Source organism: Garra rufa, chromosome 11 (assembly GCF_049309525.1).
Source record: "Garra rufa chromosome 11, GarRuf1.0, whole genome shotgun sequence".
In the NCBI taxonomy this organism is placed as follows: Eukaryota; Metazoa; Chordata; class Actinopteri; order Cypriniformes; family Cyprinidae; genus Garra; species Garra rufa.
Window position 1 is genome coordinate 13,548,377 of NC_133371.1, and position 16,731 is coordinate 13,565,107.

General features: G+C 38.1%; 1 protein-coding gene across 1 annotated transcript; it reads left to right on the forward strand.

The window, feature by feature from the left end:
* The first annotated feature begins 350 nt into the window (after positions 1-350).
* Positions 351-9,623, forward strand: lgals4 (galectin 4). The gene is made up of 27 exons (XM_073850958.1): positions 351-543; positions 633-746; positions 870-977; positions 1,215-1,303; positions 1,401-1,599; positions 1,693-1,806; positions 1,930-2,046; positions 2,290-2,378; positions 2,477-2,675; positions 2,762-2,875; positions 3,003-3,110; positions 3,348-3,436; positions 3,548-3,746; positions 3,828-3,941; positions 4,017-4,124; positions 4,319-4,407; positions 4,503-4,701; positions 4,790-4,903; positions 5,021-5,137; positions 6,729-6,817; positions 7,139-7,337; positions 7,430-7,543; positions 7,648-7,764; positions 8,042-8,130; positions 8,365-8,563; positions 8,997-9,110; positions 9,210-9,623. The coding sequence occupies exons 1-27, from the start codon at positions 412-414 to the stop codon at positions 9,216-9,218; spliced, it is 3,342 nt and encodes a 1,113-aa protein (XP_073707059.1). The 5' UTR covers positions 351-411; the 3' UTR covers positions 9,219-9,623.
* The last annotated feature ends 7,108 nt before the right edge of the window (positions 9,624-16,731 follow it).

Consider the following 16,731-nt stretch of genomic DNA (forward strand, 5'->3'; position numbering starts at 1 on the left):
ACCAAAGAGTAACAATCTCATCACAATTTTAGGATTATGATGACCACTTTAAACATTAATAAAATTCTATATGTCCTGTTTCATTGATTAATATGTTTGAAATTTCAGTTTCAATGACTGACATGGGCTGATATCTATTTTCTTGTTTTTGTTGCAGAAACTTCCTTATGTGGCCCCAGTTTCAGGAAGACTAAAACAAGGCATGGCCTTTTACTTGCAGGGAGTTGTTCCCCCTAATGCTGACCAGTGAGGAATCATTTTGTTGTAAAATTTTGGATATTGAACAAAAACATTTCACTGTTATTTGGATTTAGGTGCTTAAACACATTTCAACTTCTATACAGGTTTGAACTAAATTTCAAGACTGGGCAGTCCAAAAATGATGACATTGCTTTCCACTTCAACCCTCGAATGGACCAGAAGGTGGCCATGAACAGCTTCAGAAACGGAGCATGGGAGACTGAGGAAAGTGTCTCCGACAACCCTTTTAAAAAAGGACAAGCATTTGAGATGTTCAGTGTCATCAGACCTGAAGGATATCAGGTACACATTTTGAAAACGAGACTCAGCACACCCATAAAATACTTCTAGTAACTTGTATTCACATGTGTTGTGTTGCTTCAATTCATCAGGTTTATGTGAATGGTAAAGAGCTGTACACATTCAAGCACCGTATACCACTGGAAAAAGTGTCAACATTAAATATCAATGGAGATGCTGCTGTGAACCTTTCTGGTTTCATACAAGTACGTTACTTTTTCTTCTGCTGACACAATATTGCAGCATGGATGATACTGATGGAATCCAGTGAGAATGGCTTAGATGGATAAGAGATTTCTAAAGTCACTTTTTCTCTGTTCCTTCATTAGAACTGGAGCACATCTTTACTTCCTACAAAAGTTACAAGAAAAATCACTTTACTGGGCAGCTTATATGGGGAACTACAATCAGAGATCTTACAGCCAGTCCAAAACCCTGTGAGTGAAAAATCTTTCCCTATGACTTCTAAAAGCACAATTAATTGCAAGCACCTAATGAAAAAGCTGTGCATGAGAACTGTTTAACCCAAGGGCAATTGTCTCACCACAGATTCAAGATTGTGATGACCATTTTAAATATTGTTGGAATTCTATATTCCCATTTGTTGAGGTCAAATCTTGCCATAAGAATCTGGTTAATATACGCTGAAGCCTATTTACTTGTGTTTACTGCAGAACCTTCCTTATGTGGGCCAAATTACCGGAGGATTAAAAGAAGGCATGGCTTTGTACTTACAGGGAGTTATTCCTTCTAATGGTGACCAGTAAGGAACCTTTTTTTGACAGTTTTGTGATATTGGACAAAAACAAATCACTGTTATTTGGGTTTGGGTGCTTAAACTCATTTTAACCTTTATACAGGTTTGATCTAAATTTCAAGACTGGGCAGTCCAAAAATGATGACATTGCTTTCCACTTCAAACCTCGAATAAACCAGAAGGTGGCCATGAACAGCTTCAGGAATGGAGGATGGGAGGCTGAGGAAAGTGTCTCCGAAAACCCCTTTAAAAAAGGAGAAGCCTTTGAGATGTTCACTGTCATCAAACCTGAAGGGTATCAAGTATGTGTTTTGAGACACAAAACTTACAGCACAGACCTTAAAATGATGCTAGAACCTAGTCCTCACAGAAGTTGTTTTGCATTGGTTCATCAGGTATACGTGAATGGTAAGGAGCAGTACACATTCAAGCACCGTATACCGCTGGAAAAAGTGACTGCGCTAAATATCAATGGTGATGCTGTTGTGAACCTTTTTGGCTTTATAAAAGTAAGTTATATTTTCTGCAGCTGTGGAAATATTGCAGCATGAATGATACTGTGTCATAATCCGGTGAGAATGACATGAACACTAAAGAGCTTTCTAAATACACTGTTTCTTTTTCCTCTTTAGAACTGGAGCACATCCCCTTTTGTTACTAAAGTCAAGTCAACACCAGCATATCTGGGAAGCCCATGTGAGAAAAGTTCCACTGTACACTTGGATATCTTGCAGCCAGTCCAAAACCCTGTGAGTAACCAATCACTTCCAGTGATCTCTGACTGCACAACAAAGTAAAAGCATTTAATGAAACTGCAGTATGTGACACCCATTTTACCAAAGAGCAATTATCTCACCACATTTCCGGGATTATGATGACAGCTTTAAACATCAATAAAATACTATATTTCCTGTTTCAGTGATTATTACATTTGATATTTCAGTTTCAATGGCTGAAATAGGTTGATGGCTATTTTCTTGTTTTTGCTGCAGAAACTTCCCTATGTGGCCCCAGTTTCAGGAAGGCTAAAAGAAGGCATGGCCTTGTACTTGCAGGGAGTTGTTCCTACTAATGCTGACCAGTGAGGAATCATTCTGTTGTAAAATTTAGGATATTAAACAAAAACAATTCACTGTTATTTGGGTTTAGTTGCTTAAACACATTTCAACTTCTATACAGGTTTGAACTAAATTTCAAGACTGGACAGTCCAAAAATGATGACATCGCCTTCCACTTTAACCCTCGAATGGACAAGAAGGTGACCATGAACAGCTTTAGGAATGGAAGATGGGAGACAGAGGAAATTGTCTCCGACAACCCCTTTAAAAAAGGACAAGCTTTTGAGATGTTCACTGTCATCAGACCTGAAGGATATCAGGTACACATTTTGAAAACGAGAAAGCGCACCCATAAAAGAATCTAGTAACTTGTATTCACATGTGTTGTGTTGCTTCAATTCATCAGGTTTATGTGAATGGTAAAGAGCTGTACACATTCAAGCACCGTATACCACTGGAAAAAGTGTCAACGTTGAATATCAATGGAGATGCTGCTGTGAACCTTTCTGGTTTCATACAAGTAAGTTATTTTTTTCTTCTGCTGACACAATATTGCAGCATGGATGATACTGTCATGGAATCCAGTGAGAATGGCTTGAACAGATGAGAGATTTTTAAAGTCACTTTTTTCTCTGTTTCTTCATTAGAACTGGAGCACGTCTTTACTTCCTGCAAAAGTTACAAGAAAAATCACTTTTCTAGGCAGCTCATATGGGGAACTACAATCAGAGATCATACAGCCAGTCCAAAACCCTGTGAGTGACAAATCTTTTCCAGTGATTTCTAAAAGCACAATAAATTGCAAGCACCTAATGAAAAAGCTGTGCATGAGAACTGTTTCACCCAAGGGCAATTGTCACACCACAGATTCAAGATTGTGATGACCATTTTAAATATTGTTGGAATTCTATATTCCCATTTGTTGAGGTCAAATCCTGCCATAAGAATCTGGTTAATATACGCTGAAGCATATTTACTTATATTTACTGCAGAACCTTCCTTATGTGGGACAAATTTCCGGAGGATTAAAAGAAGGCATGGCTTTGTACTTACAGGGAGTTATTCCTTCTAATGCTGACCAGTAAGGAATCTTTTTTTTTTTTTTTTTTTTGGACAGTTTAGGAAAATTTAACAAAAACAATTAACTGTTATTTGGGTTCAGGTGTTTGAACACATTTCAACTTCTGCACAGGTTTCAACTAAATTTCAAGACTGGGCAGTCCAACAATGATGACATTGCTTTCCACTTTAAGCCTCGAATGGACCAGAAGATAGTCATGAATAGCTTTAGGAACGGAGGATGGGAGGCAGAGGAAAGTGTCTTACACAACCCCTTTAAAAAAGGAGAAGCTTTTGACATGTTCACGCTCATCAGATCTGAAGGATATCAGGTACATGTTTTGAGAACGAGACTCAGAACACCCATAAAAGGAACTTCTATTCACATCTGTTGTGTTGCTTCAATTCATCAGGTTTATGTGAATGGTAAAGAGCTGTACACATTCAAGCACCGTATACCTCTGGAAAAAGTGTCAGCATTAAATATCAGTGGAGATGTTGCTGTGATCCTTTCTGGCTTCATAAAAGTAAGTAACTTTTTTTTTCAGCTGAAACAATAATATTATTTGTTTTAATTACTTTTTTCTTTGTTCCCTCATTAGAACTGGAGCACATCTTCATTAGTTACATCAAAAATCACCAGTCTAGGCAGCTTACATGGGGCACTTTCCACCGTACAATCAGAGCTCTTGCAACCAATTCAAAACCCTGTGAGTGACCGATCATTTCCAGTCATTTATGAAAGCACAATGTAACAGCAGTGCATGAAAACTGTTTAGAGCAATTGTCCAATTAAGAGCAATTGTCACACCACAGTTTCAAGACATAAGGTTCTATATTCTCGTCTGTGAATTCAAAACTGTGGATAAGAATCTGCTGATACAGATTTTCTTGTGTACTGCAGAACCTTCCTTATGTGGGTCACATTTCAGGAGGACTGAAAGAAGGAATGGGCTTGTACTTACAGGGAGTTGTTCCTACTAATGCTGACAAGTAGGGAACCTTTTTTTGGGGGGCAGTTTGAGAAATTGAACAAAAACAATTCACTGTTACAACAGGTGCTTAAATACATTTCAACTTCTATACAGGTTTGAACTAAATTTCAAGACTGGGCAGTCCAACAATGATGACATTGCTTTTCACTTTAACCCTCAAATGGACAAGAAGGTAGCCATGAACAGCTTCAGGAACGGAAGATGGGAGGCTGAGGAAAATGTATCTGACAACCCCTTTAAAAAAGGACAAGCTTTTGAGATGTTTATTGTCATCAAGTCTGAAGGATATGTGGTAAGTATTGTGAAAAATTAAATTCACAGCACCACTAAAACAAAGGTAAGAACTTCTACTTACACAGATTGTTGCTTTGGTTTATCAGGTATATGTGAATGGCAAGGAGCAGTACACATTCAAGCACCGTATACCGCTGGAAAAAGTGTCAATGTTAAATATCAATGGAGATGTCTTCGTGAATCTGTTTGGCTTTATACAAGTAAGTTACATGTTCTGCAGCTGTGGCGATATTGCATCATTGGTAGTGTCAGAATCTATTAAAAATGACAGAAATGTAAAAAACTTAAAATATAAATAAAAATCTTTCTCTTTGTAGAACTGGAGCAAATCATCATTTGTTACTAAAGTCAAGTCAAGAACTGTACATCTGGGTAGCTCACGCTGGGACCTTTCAACCATACAGTCAGAAGTCTTACAGCCAGTCCAAAATCCTGTGAGTGACCGATTCTTTCCAGTGATTCTCACTGAGTAATAAAATGCAAACATTTAAAAAATTGTTATGTTTAAACTGACTGAACGCTTAAGAACTCCTAAACAGGAGCTTGAACAGATACTTCTTCTTCTTTTTATTTTTCTGTCTTACACATGCTTTTTAAACATGCGCACACACTTCAAGAACTTTGTAACATACTAAACACAACATCATCACCAACTTGAAACTTGAAATTGGGCTACCTGTGAAGAGGAGGAGAGTTCTGGGATTTGGTGAATAGCCACGATATTTGACTGAAAACGAACGATGCCCTACGAAATCAATGGCTGCGGTAGCGAACATGCATTTCTCTGCATTCAGTGTAAGATTTTACACTATAAGAGCGCTAGCCACCCTATTGAGACAGTCATTATGCATCTGGATATCTGCTACATGAACTACTATATCATCCAAGAAAACTGCAACTACGGGAATACCAGCCAAGATGGTGGTCATTACCTTTTGAAAGCAGCTGGGGGCAGAGCTCAGGCCAAATGACATGTGTGTACCAATATTCCACAGTGTTTGTGACAAACACTGTGAGGTTTCTGTTGGAAGGATGCAGTGGCACCTGCAGGTAACCTTGGCACAGGTCTAGCTTAGAAAAGACCGTTGACCCATAGAAGTCAGTGATCAACTTCTCAGCCGTGGGTAAAAAGTTATTTTCAGAAATAACCGCCTTATTGACAGAGAGCAAGTCAACAAAGACTTGAATTCCTCCGGACATTTTTTTCTGGCTATGACCAGGTTGGAGATCCAGATCCAGTCTCAGGAGGTTGGCAACCTGCTCAGTAATATATAAGGGAAATGATGGCAGGTGTTTGGAGAAATAATGGACTGGAATATGAAGAAGACCAAGCAGAGAAATCTTAGAGCTATCATAGCTACATAGGGTGTGCAGGGTTGCTACAGTGGCAGATGGGAAAAGAACTTGGGGCTCACTTCACCAAGAAGCACAGTACACGTCTTAAAAGCTCTTTGGCCTGCTGATACATGTCTGGTTTCAGCACAATTATTAAAGGCAGGCGTGTGTCACTACTGAGATGCATGCGTAGCAGAGGCTGATCAGCATACTTTATTTGTCTGGACACTGAAGCATTAGTGTAGCTTCTATATGTTGAAAAGTATTCGTTGTTAGCCCGTAAAGTGGTTAGCGAGGAGAGCAACTGCTTCTTTGTAAGTTTCTGCATGCCCGAGAGTGTGATATATTTTCTGTCCCACCGCCCCAAGACAGTGGCAAAACAGGGCGATCATTGTAGTCCATAGCCTCGAGCTATACTGAGAAACCATCAAACCAACTTGTCCATGGAATAGAAGGATCTACAGGCATTGTAAGGTGCTGGAGGCAGTGAGCTAAACTCAGCCATCCTTGTCACCAATGTTATGTTTAAACTGATTGAATGCTTAAGAACTCAGGCTTTAACAGATGTTTCTTCTTGTCTCATGCACACTTCTCACGCATGCTCACACATTTCAAGAACTCTGTAACATACTGAACACAACGGAACTGTTTCATGTAGGACTAAAACCTATTTTCTTGTACTTACTACAGACTATTCCTTATGTGGGTCCAATTTCAGGAGGACTGAGAGAAGGCATGGCCTTGTACTTGCAGGGAGTTGTCCCTACTAATGCTAACCAGTAAGCTAGTATTCTTTTGACTTTGTTTATGCAACAAAATATAACATGAATGGACCATATTCTCTGATGTGCACTGATGTATGTTTAGGTAACACTTACCACCACATGGTAAGATAGATATTGAAGTAGCCACAGTTCAATATATCGCCATGCATCACAATATTATAATTGTTTTGATACTGCACCAAACATGCAAGAGATACACAGACCTGCACTAGATTTGTTATATTTATTTTATTTTGGACCAATATTTCCAATCTCAGTCCATCATAATGTAGGGAAATGAGTCATTAGAATTAACATGTCTCAACTTCCATACAGGTTTAAAATAAATTTCAAGACTGGGCCAACTGACAAGCATGACACTGCTTTCCATTTCAACCCCCGAATGGGCTCGAGGGTGGCCATGAACAGCTTCAGAACTGGAAAATGGGAAACTGAGCAAAGTTTCTCAGACAACCCCTTTAAACAGGGAAAAGATTTTAAGATGTTCTTCGTAATCAAATCTGAAGGATATCAGGTATACGTTTTGAGACAGAAAGCTCACAGCACACCCCTAAAAGAAAGGTAAGATCTTGTTCTCACATAAGTTGTGTTGCTTCGGTTCATCAGGTATACGTGAATGGTGAGGAGCAGTACACATTCAAGCACCGTATACCGCTGGAAAAAGTGACCACGCTAAATATCAACGGAGATGTTGTCATGAACCTTTTTGGCTTCATACAAGTAAGTTACATTTTCTGTAGGTGTGGCAAAATTGCAGCAGAATCTGTTGAGAATGACAGAGAATAAAGAGCTTTCTAAATACACTCTCTCTGTTCCCTCATTAGAACTGGAACAAATCTTCATTTGTTACTTCAGTCAAATCAAGACCTGTACATCTGGGCAGCCTACGTGGGGAACTTTCCACCATAAAGTCAGAGGTCTTACAACCCATTCAAAATCCTGTGAGTGACTCCTCACAATAATATGCAAGCACCTAAAGAGATGGTCCAATTAAAAGTCTGTCATTTAGTTTCCCTCATGTCATTCTAAAGCCATATGAATCTCTTTCTTCTGTGGAACAAAATCACACTGTATTATTTGAACACTACTTTCTTTAACTGGAGGGTTGTGATTGTGATAAGCATTGTAACCATCACTGCATTTCAGATTTCCATTTTAAGGAATTCAAACCCTGCCACAAGATTTGGACTAATCCCTATTTTCTTGTTTTTACTCCAGTCTCTTCCTTATGTGGCCCCAATTCCAAAAGGACTGAGAGAAGGCATGGCCTTGTGTGTGCAGGGAGTCGTTCCTACTAATGCTGATCGGTAAGTTACAATTCCGTTGGCCATGTGTAAGAAACAAATCCTCTGATATGTACTGAATTAGTTGGGCTTAGGTAACAGAAACATGATACATGATACATGATAAGACACATATTCATAGAACAATATTATTATTATATTAATACTGGACCTAGGCCTGCACTAAATATTAAATTCAGTAATATGTGATCTGTTGTAGTTCTGATCATTTAACTTTATGCCTCAACTTCCCCGCAGGTTTTCCATAAATTTCAAGACTGGGCCAACTGACAAGGATGACAGTGCTTTCCACTTCAACCCCCGAATGGGCTCAAAGGTGGTCATGAACACCTTCAGGAATGGAAAATGGGGAGCTGAGGAAAGTGTCTCTGACAACCCCTTTAAAAAGGGAGAAGCTTTTGAGGTGTTCTTTGTCATCAGATCTGAAGGATATCAGGTATGTGTATTAAGACATAACCGTTTCAGCACTCTAAAACTCTTTTTTTTTTGCCAATGATTCGTTACTACATCTACCCCCAGTTTCATAGGGGGTAGGCTGTTTCAAGGCTTAAGCATAGTCCCAGACTAAAATGTAAGTCTGAGCTGTTTCAACTGAAAGAAGCCTGCACTAACTGATCTTAAAATATGTTAGTGCCTTTGTTTTGTCTCAAGATGCACACCAGTAATGTATTTTTTTTTTTTTTTTTATGGCACATTTTTAAAAAATGACTTAAATGTCCTTATTGAACTATTACCTAATCCTGGCTTAACCTAAGCCCTGTCTGAAACCAGGCCCTTTTTTTACCAACTGTCAAATGGTGATGTGACCACAAGAAACTAAGCCAATATTTGTTAAGTTGCCACTTCTAATATGGTTTTGTTTTGGTTAGGTTCGTATAAAAGGCCAACAGCACAGCATGTTCAAGCACCGCATTCCTTTGGAAAAAGTAACTACAATCAACATTTACGGAAATGTCTCCATCAGTTTCCTTGGTTTTGTCATGGTGAGAAATACCAGCCTGCTTGTTCTCTACATGCATAAAATACACTGAAAATGCACATATAAAAATGCCAAGCTTATAACTTTCCTTTTTTTTTCACAGGAAATGTGAGGAGCATTTCTGTAACTCCACCTATATTAAAGCACAGAGAATAATGTGAAAGTCATTCATGTCCTCATCCTGGTATTCACACATGTAGTGTATATCAAGTATATCATTGATTTAAATCTAATCCTTTGCCACAAATCAAGGTTACTGCTTTCATGGCAAACCATCTGTCCTAAACCATACCATATATTGCATGTTTTGGGTCACAATACAAATACATTTTAAAAAGGCTCTGTCATCATATGGACAGACATGTAACGCATTATATTCATAACAGGATTTTTTTCATTAAAACATAAATGATCTGAAGTTTAATAGCAATGTGAGGTGATTTTTAGAGAAGCTCAATTATTGTGTGACTCTTTATGGCAAACCATCCTAAAATTGCACCTTAAGATTTACAGAGAATACAGCAACAAAACTTAAGTTAAGTTATTTTTTAACATTTAAAATTTTGTCCCAAAGGTAAATATCACTGAGAAACTGATTTCACAGTTGATCTAGCTCAATAAAGTATATTCAACATGTGTCTTTACAAATGTTTTTAGATAAATGGCCACAAGGTGGAACTATTTCTTCAGTATTACAGACAGTGAACTGTATTCCCTTGTCATCAGTAGGCTTTTGTCTGAAAGCAATAATGAATTGAGTACAATATGCTTATTGTTATTATTACCCGCTATCATTACCAACCTACAAAGAATGATTCATTATTGTCTTAGAAATATGTCACTATATCAGAATTGTGTGACAAATAAAGAATACTAAAATACTGGTGTTTACTGTTTTTTATTTGCTTTGGTACTATTTTTTACAAGTAATGTGTATATTTTGGCACAACTCTTGGTACAAAACTGATCATACTTGTAATACTGCTAGTCATTCTTTCAAAACCTGTCTCATGCTTCCATTACAATCTTCTTTCAATTTAGTAATTTTAACAGTCAGTTTATTCAAGAGCAAACAATGCAAGATGCATGTTTTGGTAACACTTTAGAAAACTGTTCTGTCATTAATGAATAGCTAGACAGGAACAATGACTACGCTCTATTAACATTTTATTAACTGCTATTAACTAACAAGAAACTCTGATAACAAGAGCACTCAGTTGTAAGTGGTAGTTCACTATTAGCTAATCAATAACTACTTTTTTCATATCTCCTGGAGAACTACTATATACAGGTACTACTATATACATAATTAACATGAATAGTGCTACATTTATAATTAATAATAACATGAAGATCATGGTAACCCGCTTGTAATTACTCAAGTGTTACCAAATCCATTAGAAGTAATTGCTAATTATTTGGATCAGTATACTAAAGTGAATAACATCATAACATCTAGTAACGACTGAAGTCACTGAAAGCTTTTGAGGTGTATATAAGGTCCTTCTGATGGATTTGGTAAAACTTGAGTCATTACTAGTGGGACCATGATCTTTACTAAATAAATAAATAGTAGTTACTGAATAGCTAATAGTAAACTACCACTTTAAAGTGCTATTACTTAATGACTCGTTAAATCAGAGTTTCTTGTTAGATAATTAATAGTGCATTAGTCATTTATTTCGGTGTTATGCCAAATTCCGCCAGATTACTACCCCCTAATATTGGTAGGTTTAGGGTTAGGTGTGGGGGAGGGGTTAGGATTAGGCAATCAAGTAGTGATTTCTACAAGAGTGGTTAATAATTTGGCAGGGGTCGAAAATAGGCAAAGTAAAGTAAAAAATACACTTACATTACCTAGCTTGCATAACTGCCAAACTCATAAATACTTCACTTGTTTCATTACTGAATGAATCAGTGTTTTTGAACAATTTTGAACATGAAGGATTCAATGACAGAGACATTTTGTTAACAGTCACTTGTTGCCACCTAGTGGAGAAACAATGCAATCAACATAAACCTTATTTGACGCTCCAATTACTTTAAAAAGATTACGTGCTCTACTTCGATCGCTACCATAGACATCAATGTTTATATCCGAACTATGACCTTTAATCCCAGTATTTCTGATAATATGAATGACTATAAGGCAGAAAAAGGAAGAAATAATACTGGGTAGTTTGTGAAGCAGTTTCTTACCTAAACATGGTAACTGTATGCTTTATGTATCAGCGACAACACAAACACAGCTTTGAATGTTCAGACTTTTTCATTTAATATGAGATTGCATGGATGTTTTAATGATTATTTGTGTCTGGGTTCACGTCACCATCCAGAGGATGAGTATTAATCCTGCATTAGGCCTATGTGTGTTACATTTTACTACGGTATATATACTGACATTATTAGTAGTAGCAGTAGTAGTATTTATTGATAGTAGCATCTCTGTAGCAAATGCTAATAAAATACAACTACCACTACAACTGATTTTTTTTTTTTTTTCAATTCTCCAGATACCTATACCATTCATTTCCAGGCTATAATAATGCTCTCTTCCATTTTCTGATTCAACTGGACCTGTCCATAAGCTCTTCGCTGATTGGCTTGCACGAGAACGCGTCATGCAAGTTTTCCGCTGGAGTTGAAATTATTGAGCTTGCGCGGAATATGCGATTGAGGCGAATATTGCGTGTTTGCAGCAAACGCATCACGCATTTTGCGCCGCCCTGTGCGAATTCACTTCTTTTCACGTCTTTGCATTTGGTTGTAATCTACTCGCGCAAACAATAAATTTGTGTTTGGTGTGAACACAGCATAAGACCTAAACGTGTCATTGTTTATGGTCAATGAATAAAGGAATTAATAGAGATGGGCACAAAAATGATTAAATTTCCTCCCGTTTGTCTCGCCCCGCACTTGTCATGTCTCTATTCTCCACCAAAAACGCTGCCTTAAAGGGAGGCTTTTTGGTAATTTTGTCAGGTTTGCACATTTCTGGGTACCAATTTCCCACAAAATATGGTTAAGTAGGCACATTTTAACTATTTATTCAAATCCACTTAAAATAAACCATTTACAGGGACATAAATAAAACAGATGCAGTTAAATGTACAAAATCTTGAAGCAGTGGCACACTTCAGATCTTCACAATATTAAGCATATCTCCCTGTTGTTATGATAAATAACAATGGCGACTGCCCATAATAGCAGACAAGGCCCAATACTTGGCTAGCTGTTTAGCCCTCTTTTTGGGCATCCCAAGTTGTTGAAGCCCTCTTACAACCAGCCTGTGTGTGTGTCCTAAGCTGCCAAATATGAAAACAAATAAACAACATTGATAACCTATCTCTTAAATATAGTATTTATTGAGTGGTTGGTATTTAATGACTTTGGTCATAAAAACTTCCTTCATACTAGAGTCAAAGGTACATGCAACCTCCAAAACAAACACCTCTCTACACTCCTCATTAATCACAACAACACACACACACACACACACACACACACACACTGGTTTACATGTTTTATGGGGACATTCCATAGGCGTAATGGTTTTTATACTGTACAAACCGTATTTTCTATCGCCCTAACCCTACCCTACACCTAAACCTAGCCCTCACAGGAGATTGTGCAAACGTTTACTTCCTCAAAAAAGCTCATAGTGCATGATTTATAAGCCTGTTTCCTCATGAGGACCTGAGAAATGTCCCCACAAGGTCAAAATCTACTGGTATTCCTATCCTTGTGGGGACATTTGGTCCCCATAACGTGATGAATACCAGGTACACACAGGTATTCCTATCATTATGGTGACATTCCGTAAGAGTAATTGGTTTCATACTGTACAAACTGTATTATTCTTGTAAATAACTATAACTTGTACTGTATATTCTATCCTCCTACACTAACCCTACTACTTACGAAGAATTTTCCGCAAAACATAGGGTTTACCTGAACAACACACACACACACACACACACACACACACACACACACACACACATACATATTTTGTTAATTTAGATAAATCACTTATAGTGTAAAAAATAATAATAATTACATTAGGTCATCCTTAAATTGCAAACAAGTTCTTTCAAAACTATATCTATTGAATGTATATCTTTCTATAGATGCACCAAATTATTCACTGATTAAATCTCACAGCATTTGGTGTATGATTTGGCACCAGCAAACTGCAGATCTGAGGTTAAACGTATCAGGGCGCATGAGCTCACTACTCACCATCACAAATAAATGAGACAAGATATGGCTGAAAATACAAATACAATGTGATATGAAACCCCAATGATCCACATTACCTCTCACTAAGCAGCACTCTGATTTTCTCACTCTCTCTTGGGCTTTTTCTAATGTGATAACACCTATGCACTGCAAGAACTATTATATCAGTATTGCACAGCTCGGAGGGTGGATCATTAGTAATCACTTTTTTCAAGAAGTGAGAGCTCTGCTGTGATAACGGGATAGATAAAGAGTAAAGGGAAAGTACACTGACTACATAAAGTGGAAAAACACTGCTGTAGGGTAGGGTTTCTCAGATTCAGCCTACTCAGGCAGTACAGTAGCAGCGACTGTGACGTAGCTGTGAAGATGATGTAACGACACTGCAGTAAATCCCAGACTCAGTGCTAGTCCTATTATAAATCTGATGTGTGTGTCCTCAGTGGTTCCTGCAAACTTTTTACCTCATAAATTAGATTCAAGTTAAGTGGTTCAATATCTGCCCTCCTGCTTGGAGACTGTAAAATTGTGTTTAGTAGCTGCAGGTCTGCCTGAGCCATTTTGAATATTCAGCACTGCTAAGAGTTTGATTTACAGAGTTCAGTCAGAGGATGCTGAGTGCAGAAATGCCCCTGTGAATGAGAATTGCAATATCTACAGCTACCTGTTGCTTTACCCTGCCCACGAATCGCCAGATCTTTGGTAGTGCAAATCACACCATCTGTCATGTATGCAATTGCTAGATATTGTAACAACAGTTCAGCTCATGAGTTTACAACATTATGGAGAAACCTGCAAGACATATATTTCATATATTTAGACATAAGAGTCTATGACTATGAAAATTGGAATTTTATTTCATACTGCCCATATTGAAGCTCATATTGACACTTACATCAAAAACAAATTATCCTTTTCAGAATTTACCTACCCTTAATGCATTATGTATTAAGCAATTTTACATAATATGTAATGTTTAATAATAGATTTTAGAATTGAACAAGACATTTACACTATTTATTATTCTAGGTTAATATTAATTTATACATATACTGTACATTGTAACTTTTTACATTGCAATAGTAATTAATAGTAGTGTGTTATGAACAAGCATAATTTAACAATAGTATATTTATGTAACAATATGTATAGTTATGGGATTGCACAATACTATATTTACAAATTAAGATTAACCTAGAGTAACACTTTACAATAAGGTTTGTTAGCATTAGTTAACATGGTAGCGCATGTCTTGAGTTGAAGCTCCGTCGAGTTACCCTGCTGAAAAAACCAGCATATGCTGTTTTTTCAGCAGGGTAAACTATTATTTTCTATTTTTAAATCTAAAAACAATTCTATACACCATCATTTTTGTTTTACATAACATGTGAATATACCCCCTGTTGTGTTTTACAACAAAAACAACCAGAACGCCTTGTTATCCTTAGTTTTTATTTGCTTTCCCGAGTCTGCTACTAAGTTAGCTTATAGCCCGTTTAGCATTTGCCAGCGTGGTTACGGATAATCTTGAATACATTGTTTATTCTCTATTCACATACATTTCAACTGTTTACTCACTGTTACTTACTTTAATGGCAAATTTGTGTCTACCTTTGAGTGCAGGTGAAGACACGTTCGAGCTGCACTCGGTGCAGGTCGAGCTGGAGGCCGTGGAGAAGCAGATCCAGGGGTTGCTGACCAGGCAGTTTGAGTTGCAGGAGAGGAAGGCTGCACTCGAATCTGCCCGGGTAAGTATACAGCGCGATACTAACACTCTCATCACCTCTACTCCATGTGATTCTCTGCACAGGTCCGGCGCACCCAGAACGTGATCCTCCCCTCCGCCGCCTTCGGTCTTTGAGATCTCCACCCGGAACCGCTTCGCTCCCCTCCGCGAGACGGAGCGCGACGCTTTGATCGTCGGAGACTCCATCGTCCGGTACGTTCATGCTAACTTAGCTAACGATAAAGTGCACACTCGCTGTTTTCCTGGTGCTCGCGTTCTCGATGTTTCTTCACAGATACCTGCCATCCTGAAGGACGATGTGAGCGTTGGCGCGATCGTCCTGCACGCGGGGGTGAACGACGTCAGGCTGCGGCAGACGGAGGTCTTGAAGAGGGATTTCGGGAGCCTGATCGAGACGGTACGCAGCACATCACCCGCGACGAAGATCATCGTGTCAGGACCGCTTCCCACGTATCGACGTGGACACGAAAGGTTCTGTAGACTTTTTGCTCTAAATGAATGGTTGTTGTCATGGTGTAAAGAACAGAAACTGCTCTTTGTTAATAATTGGAATCTTTTCTGGGAGCGCCCTAGGCTTTCCCGCACTGATGGCCTGCACCCCAGCAGAGTCGGAGCAGAACTCCTGTCGGACAACATCTCCAGGACGCTGCGCTCCATTTGACTAGTAAGCAATTCTTCAAATAGTTGCGACGATGGCTTTTGTTCTGCAGATTTAAACGATAATACTGGTGCTGTCCAATCTATAAAGACTGTGTCTGTTCCTCGAATAGTGAGGTCAAAACAAAAATTTAATGCAGGATCTAGAAAAAATCTAATCGTGATGAAACCAGAAAAATGCACAATAAATTAACAAAAACAAATTTTAAAGCTTGGGCTCTTAAACATTAGATCACTCGCACCCAAAGCACTTATTGTAAATGAAATGATCATGGATAATAGCTTTGATGTACTCTGCTTAACTGAAACTTGGCTAAAACCAAGTGATTAAGTCTGAATGAGTCTACTCCACCAAACTACTGTTATAAGCATGAACCCCGTCAGATTGGTTGTGGCGGTGGTGTTGCAACAATATATAGTGATATTTTCAATGTTACTCAGAAAACAGGGTACAGGTTTAATTCATTTGAAGTACTTCTACTTAATGTTGCTCTGTCAGATATGCAAAAGAAATCTCTCCTATCTCTTGCTCTGGCTACTGTGTATAGACCTCCAGGGCCGTATACAGATTTTCTAAAAGAATTTGCAGATTTCCTCTCATACCTATTGGTTAATTTTGATAAAGCGTTAATTGCTGGGGATTTTAACATTCATGTTGATAATACAAATGATGCGTTAGGACTTGCGTTTACTGACCTGATAGACTCCTTTGGAGTCAAGCAAAACGTCACCGGACCCACTCATCATTTTAATCATACACTAGATCTAATTATATCGCACAGACTTGATCTTACTGATATAGATATCGTACCTCAAAGCGATGATGTTACCGATCATTTCCTTGTATCGTGCATGCTGTGTATTGCTGATATTAAGTATACTGTATAACCTGCCTGACTTATCTCAGCTGCTCTGTGCACCCATAAATATAAATGAACTAGACAAAATGACTAGTAACATGGGCACATGGACACTATCT

Excerpts from the sequence above, each read along its gene's own strand:
- lgals4 (XM_073850958.1), top strand. The coding sequence starts at position 412 with ATGGACCAGAAGGTGGCCATGAACAGCTTCAGAAACGGAGCATGGGAG. Across the intron at positions 747-869 it reads ACCTTTCTGGTTTCATACAA|AACTGGAGCACATCTTTACT; the intron begins GTACGTTACTTT and ends TTCCTTCATTAG. Across the intron at positions 2,379-2,476 it reads GTTCCTACTAATGCTGACCA|GTTTGAACTAAATTTCAAGA; the intron begins GTGAGGAATCAT and ends ACTTCTATACAG.